We start from the raw sequence: 7,500 nt of genomic DNA, 5'->3' as shown, positions 1-7,500 counted from the left end.
TGTTACTGCTGCTATAAATGCTGATTAAACATGATTCTAGTTTATCTTCATTTGCTTTATTCATTTAAATCACATCGATTAGTGAAACCTCAGCCACTTTGCTCTGACCTCTCTGTAGACCAGAGAACTCAGCAGGATGATCTGAAACCAGAGAGCACCATCAGCCCTGACACCCTAATGTAGGAGCTTTGGATCCGGTTCTGGTAACCTCTGAATGACTGATTTCATCTGTCAGAAGTTCTCCGAGGAGATTAAATGTCCAACAGAGAACCTGCAGGCTGTCAGTGATGAGAAACATCTGAGCTGCAGGTACATCAGCTCGTCATCACAGATACTTCTCTTCTTTAAAGCGTCTGAATTCCTAAAGTTAAAAAACAATAAAGATTTCAATATCTAACGAATGTGTATTTTTTAAATGGTTCTGATCCAAAAGAAAACTTGTATATTTTATCCTAAGCTCTAAATCTGTTGAAAGATTATGAAAGCTGTTTTTATATTTCTTTTTCCGAACTTGTTGAACTAATTTTCCTCCTCTCATTCTGATTCACCTGCATCTTGCTGGAAGCAGGTAAATTAATACATTTGTTGTTTTGTAACAGGTTTAATTAACTGAGGATCCATTTATTGAACCTTGATTTTTCTGCAGGAAGTCGATCAGATTTCTCTCCTTCTCTTCATCTGGAAGCTGTGAATTAATCTGAGCTGCTTCCTTCAGGAAAACCTGCATCCAGGGATAAAATAATCAAAGCCGCGGCCTCGTTATGGGTGGATAAAAGCTCGACCTGTGCTCCTATTGATTCATGTTGAGTCATCGGATGGAGAATGGAGTCTGACAAGAGGCGGGTGGGTGGGAGGCAGCAGCGGGGATCGATGGGGTGTAATGGACGGATGATTAAATAAGTGCAGGGAGAACAGAAAGCTCCATCCATCAGCGGTCAGGGTGGGGCGCGGTGGAGGGGGCAGCAGGATCTGCTGCATGACAACAAGCTGGGAGGATCTCCTGATGCTTCAGCAAATCCAGCAGATTTTTCTGCAGTTTCTGCCTTTAATTTCTGCAAACAAACTCAGTTAATTAACAACCATCACGTTTCTGAAGGTCTTCCACCATAATGTAACATTTAGAGGACATTGTCTAAACCATCATAGACAATTTTCAGCTCTTCAGAGAAAAAAGGCTTTCACACTCAGGTTGAGGTGACCGCTTTTTCTGCAGACGTCAGAGAATATCCATATCACCTGTTTACGCTGTGTTAGTGTGATGAGATGGTGCAGAATGAAGAACCCTGATGATCGCTGATGAACTAACAAACTGTTAATCACACAGAGAAGAACAGAAACCCACAGAGGAACTCAGCAAAATCAACAGGAGACACGACAAAAATCAGCTGCAGACCTGGAGGTACCAGACAGATGATCAGTAACAGACTCAGACCTGAGACCTGCTCAAAACAGAACTCATGAGGTAACTTTAGGTTCTCCTCAGGACTCCCAGCTTCATGAACAAGCATCACTTCCTGTATCTGTTACTATGGCAACTGGTGCTAGAAACCTTTTTCTGAGCAAAGTGTGATATCATAGCTAAAAACAAATTTAATCTATTTAAGTTTCTATTCATGCAACAGTCACAGAGGGTTCCCTGAACGCAGCAACAATCATAGAAGGTTCCCTGAATGCAGCAACAATCAGAAAAGGTTCCCTGAACGCAGCATCGATCAGAGAGGGTTCGCTGAGCGCAGCAACAATCATAGAAGGATCCCTGAATGCAGCATCGATCAGAGAGGGTACCCTGAACGCAGCATCGATCAGAGAGGGTTCCCTGAATGCAGCAACAATCAGAAAAGGTTCCCTGAACGCAGCATCGATCAGAGAGGGTTCGCTGAGCGCAGCAACAATCATAGAAGGATCCCAGAATGCAGCATCGATCAGAGAGGGTACCCTGAACGCAGCATCGATCAGAGAGGGTTCCCTGAACGCAGCAACAATCATAGAAGGTACCCTGAACGCAGCATCGATCAGAGAGGGTTCCCTGAACGCAGCATCGATCAGAGAGGGTTCCCTGAATGCAGCAACAATCAGAGAAGGTTCCCTGAACGCAGCATCGATCAGAGAGGGTTCGCTGAACGCAGCAACAATCATAGAAGGTTCCCTGAATGCAGCAACAATCAGAGAAGGTTCCCTGAACGCAGCATCGATCAGAGAGGGTTCCCTGAATGCAGCAACAATCAGAGAAGGTTCCCTGAACGCAGCATCGATCAGAGAGGGTTCGCTGAACGCAGCAACAATCATAGAAGGTTCCCTGAACGCAGCAACAATCATAGAAGGTACCCTGAACGCAGCAACAATCATAGAAGGATCCCTGAACGCAGCATCGATCAGAGAGGGTTCCCTGAATGCAGCAACAATCAGAGAAGGTTCCCTGAACGCAGCATCGATCAGAGAGGGTTCGCTGAACGCAGCAACAATCATAGAAGGTTCCCTGAACGCAGCAACAATCATAGAAGGTACCCTGAACGCAGCAACAATCATAGAAGGATCCCTGAATGCAGCATCGATCAGAGAGGGTTCGCTGAACGCAGCAACAATCATAGAAGGTTCCCTGAATGCAGCATCGATCAGAGAGGGTTCGCTGAACGCAGCAACAATCATAGAAGGTTCCCTGAATGCAGCATCGATCAGAGAGGGTTCGCTGAACGCAGCAACAATCATAGAAGGTTCGCTGAACGCAGCAACAATCATAGAAGGTTCCCTGAACGCAGCAACAATCATAGAAGGTACCCTGAACGCAGCAACAATCATAGAAGGTACCCTGAATGCAGCAACGATCATAGAAGGTACCCTGAACGCAGCAACAATCATAGAAGGTACCGTGAATGCAGCAACAATCATAGAAGGTACCCTGAATGCAGCAACGATCATAGAAGGTTCCCTGAACGCAGCAACAATCATAGAAGGTTCCCTGAACGCAGCAACAATCATAGAAGGTTCCCTGAATGCAGCAACAATCATAGAAGGTACCCTGAATGCAGCATCGATCAGAGAGGGTTCCCTGAACGCAGCAACGATCATAGAAGGTTCCCTGAACGCAGCAACAATCATAGAAGGTTCCCTGAACGCAGCAACAATCATAGAAGGTTCCCTGAACGCAGCAACAATCATAGAAGGTTCCCTGAACGCAGCAACAATCATAGAAGGTTCCCTGAATGCAGCAACAATCATAGAAGGTTCCCTGAACGCAGCAACAATCATAGAAGGTTCCCTGAACGCAGCAACAATCATAGAAGGTTCCCTAAATGCAGCATCGATCAGAGAAGGTTCCCTGAACGCATCATCGATCAGAGAGGTTTCCCTGAACGCAGCATCGATCAGAGAGGTTTCCCTGAACGCAGCATCGATCAGAGAGGGTTCCCTGAACGCAGCATCGATCAGAGAGGGTTCCCTGAACGCAGCATCGATCAGAGAGGGTTCCCTGAACGCAGCAACGATCATAGAAGGTTCCCTGAACGCAGCAACAATCATAGAAGGTTCCCTGAACGCAGCAACAATCATAGAAGGTTCCCTGAATGCAGCATCGATCAGAGAGGGTTCCCTGAACGCAGCAACAATCATAGAAGGTACCCTGAATGCAGCAACAATCATAGAAGGTACCCTGAATGCAGCAACAATCATAGAAGGTACCCTGAATGCAGCATTGATCAGAGAAGGTTCCCTGAACGCAGCATCGATCAGAGAGGGTTCCCTGAACGCAGCAACAATCATAGAAGGATCCCTGAATGCAGCATCAACCAGAGAGGGTTCCCTGAACGCAGCATCAACCAGAGAGGGTTCCCTGAACGCAGCAACAATCATAGAAGGATCCCTGAATGCAGCATCAACCAGAGAGGGTTCGCTAAACGCAGCAACAATCATAGAAGGTACCCTGAACGCAGCAACAATCATAGAAGGTTCCCTGAACGCAGCAACAATCATAGAAGGATCCCTGAATGCAGCATCAACCAGAGAGGGTTCGCTAAACGCAGCAACAATCATAGAAGGTACCCTGAACGCAGCAACAATCATAGAAGGTTCCCTGAACGCAGCAACAATCATAGAAGGTTCCCTGAACGCAGCATCGATCAGAGAGGGTTCCCTGAACGCAGCAACAATCATAGAAGGATCCCTGAATGCAGCATCAACCAGAGAGGGTTCGCTAAACGCAGCAACAATCATAGAAGGTACCCTGAACGCAGCAACAATCATAGAAGGTTCCCTGAACGCAGCAACAATCATAGAAGGTACCCTGAATGCAGCAACAATCATAGAAGGTTCCCTGAACGCAGCAACGATCCTAGAAGGTTCCCTGAACGCAGCATCGATCAGAGAGGGTTCCGTGAACGCAGCATCGATCAGAGAGGGTTCCCTGAACGCAGCATCGATCAGAGAGGGTTCCCTGAACGCAGCAACAATCATAGAAGGTTCCCTGAACGCAGCAACAATCATAGAAGGTACCCTGAACACAGCAACAATCATAGAAGGTTCCCTGAATGCAGCAACGATCATAGAAGGTTCCCTGAATGCAGCATCGATCAGAGAGGGTTCCGTGAATGCAGCATTGATCAGAGAGGGTTCCCTGAATGCAGCATCGATCAGAGAGGGTTCCCTGAACGCAGCATCGATCAGAGAGGGTTCCCTGAACGCAGCAACAATCATAGAAGGTACCCTGAATGCAGCAACAATCATAGAAGGTACCCTGAATTCAGCAGTGATCAGAGAGGGTTCCGTGAATGCAGCATTGATCAGAGAGGGTTCCCTGAATGCAGCATCGATCAGAGAGGGTTCCCTGAACGCAGCATCGATCAGAGAGGGTTCCCTGAATGCACCAACAATCATAGAAGGTACCCTGAATGCAGCAACAATCATAGAAGGTACCCTGAATGCAGCAACAATCATAGAAGGTACCCTGAATGCAGCAACAATCATAGAAGGTACCCTGAATGCAGCAACAATCATAGAAGGTACCCTGAATTCAGCAGTGATCAGAGAGGGTTCCGTGAATGCAGCATTGATCAGAGAGGGTTCCCTGAATGCAGCATCGATCAGAGAGGGTTCCCTGAACGCAGCATCGATCAGAGAGGGTACCCTGAATGCAGCAACAATCATAGAAGGTACCCTGAATGCAGCAACAATCATAGAAGGTTCCCTGAATGCAGCATCGATCAGAGAGGGTTCCGTGAATGCAGCATTGATCAGAGAGGGTTCCCTGAATGCAGCATCGATCAGAGAGGGTTCCGTGAATGCAGCATTGATCAGAGAGGGTTCCCTGAATGCAGCATCGATCAGAGAGGGTTCCCTGAACACAGCATCGATCAGAGAGGGTTCCCTGAATGCACCAACAATCATAGAAGGTACCCTGAATGCAGCAACAATCATAGAAGGTACCCTGAATGCAGCAACAATCATAGAAGGTACCCTGAATGCAGCATTGATCAGAGAGGGTTCCCTGAATGCAGCATTGATCAGAGAGGGTTCCCTGAATGCAGCATTGATCAGAGAGGGTTCCCTGAATGCAGCACACAGACAGACATGTTGCAACCGAGTAAATTTAATTAGAAACATTTTTCAGGTTTCGGCATCTAAAGTTTATTGTAAAATGTCTGTATTTTCATGAGCTTTATGTAATTTGCCTATAATATCAAATTGAAACACCTCACCTTCCGTTCACAGGAAGAAGAAACTCTTCATGGCCCAGTTGCCTCGGTGCCAGAGAGAAATGGGAATGTTACAGAATGGGAAAACTTTACTGGGACAAAGACGGACTTTTTGTTCTTTGTTTCCTCCTGATGTTCTAATGTTCAGTTATTCAACAGAACCTTTTTACTTTGGTCTCCACACCTGTAGTGGATTCAGATTGAGGTTAATCTGCAGTTTATTCATGAATTATTCATGAAATGTTTTTCCATAAATTCAGTTTTTATGGATGTGTTTTAAATGCCAACAATAATCCTGCAGGTTCTTCTGTTTAATCTGTGTTCATACATATTATCAGCCCTACAGCACCTCCTGCTGGTCAAACACATTCATTACTTGTAGGTGAAAGCTAACCTCCTAGTTAAAGTAACCAAGTGCAGACTAGTTCAGGTACAGGGAAGTGCCCCGCCCCCATCAGTGATCAAACCAGCTTTCTGAGAACATGAATGGCTCATTTCCACCTGAAAGCAGGATGAAGGTTCAGCTTCTTTCTGATCACAGATGTTCAGAGGAGGAACAGTGAGGGGAGAGGAGGTGACTGGATCCAGGGAGGGAGTGCAGAGGTGGGGGGGGGTGTGATTGTGCACAAGTAAAGAGGCTGGGTCTCTACAGCCTACCTGCTCCTCTTCATCACCTCCTCATCCTCCTCCTGCTGTAGCTGTGGAGCTGGAACACAAAAATAAGGAACGTTTCACAGAAGCTTTATAAACAGGTTTAGTTTGATGTTTGTCATAAAATGACCTCTGAACCAGAAGGACATCCGTCTCTTCATGTTCCATCCTGCAACAATATGAAGCAGAGCAGTTTCATGCTTCATCTCATCAGCTTCGTTTCATCTCATTCCTGCAAGTCAGGCTGCAACATCTTCCACAATTCTTCTCCCAACCCTTTCTGCACTGAGTTCATGAAGCCATGAGGATCTCCTGGTGTTTATTTGACCTATTGTTCCTGCAAACATGTCTTCTGCTGTCCAACAGACCAAGGTCCTCTCCAATGCTCTCTGTTGGAGAAAGGTCAAGACAACAACTGTACCCTCCTCTTCCTCAACCAGGCCTTAGGAATGTGGTTTTCATTTTTTGTTTGGTGGAAAATGCATGGATGTCCCTGGAGATGTGGTCCATCCATGGGCAGCAGATGTTTCTCTAAAATCTCTGCTGGACTTTTCTGCATTAATGCTGCACCACAAAGGAGATGATCCAAGCCCAGACCGTAATAAAACCTCCTACCATCACAGAGCCTGGCTGCAGGGACTGGTTGTTGACAACAGGCAGGAAGCTCCTCTTCCAACAAACATCTGGAGAACTGATCCATCTGATCCATGTTCCCACTGATTGATGGTCTATCCCAGAGAAGCCAAATCTTCCTCAACGGTTAACAACAGGCTTCTTCTCTGCTCAGTAAAGGCTGTAAAGGTAACTCTGGATTGTAGAGCTGGACCAAGGCTCTCCAGACTAATCTGTGATCTGTGTGGTTCTGTCAGGTGTTTGTGGATGATGGTTCTGGATGCAGAACCATCTGAGGGATCAGAGATCACTGCTGTTCAGCTGAAGCTGCCCCCTGATATTCTTCGACAACTTTATGATGTTCTTTTCTGCAAAGGGAGGAATCTGTAGATGTCTTTAAGAGGAACATTTGCTCCTCAGCTTTTATGGATGATGTGAACCTCATTTATTCGCATCCCATTATCAGCTCTAAATTCCCTTCATCCCAAAGTTTCTGGAATGAGTTGCAGCTTAAATGCAGGAATTGATGATTTGAACAAAAAAGACAACGAGG

At 46.1% G+C, this 7,500-nt stretch overlaps 1 protein-coding gene across 8 annotated transcripts in view; it reads right to left on the bottom strand.

The window, feature by feature from the left end:
- LOC124858836 (LIM domain-binding protein 3-like) overlaps positions 1-7,500 on the bottom strand; it is a 45,299-nt gene that overhangs the window by 10,025 nt on the left and 27,774 nt on the right. For 4 of the 8 annotated variants that reach the window (XM_047351089.1, XM_047351093.1, XM_047351097.1 and 1 more), the window contains one exon: positions 6,342-6,390. The exons of the other annotated variants lie outside the window; for them this stretch is intronic. In XM_047351089.1, coding sequence (XP_047207045.1) covers positions 6,342-6,390 — 49 coding nt within the window. The remainder of the gene's footprint in view (positions 1-6,341; positions 6,391-7,500) is intronic. 8 annotated transcript variants of the gene reach the window in all.

This window comes from Girardinichthys multiradiatus, chromosome 22, assembly GCF_021462225.1.
Source record: "Girardinichthys multiradiatus isolate DD_20200921_A chromosome 22, DD_fGirMul_XY1, whole genome shotgun sequence".
NCBI classification, from domain to species: Eukaryota; Metazoa; Chordata; class Actinopteri; order Cyprinodontiformes; family Goodeidae; genus Girardinichthys; species Girardinichthys multiradiatus.
Note: the sequence above shows the minus strand (reverse complement) of the source record. Positions and strands in the feature narration are given on the sequence as shown.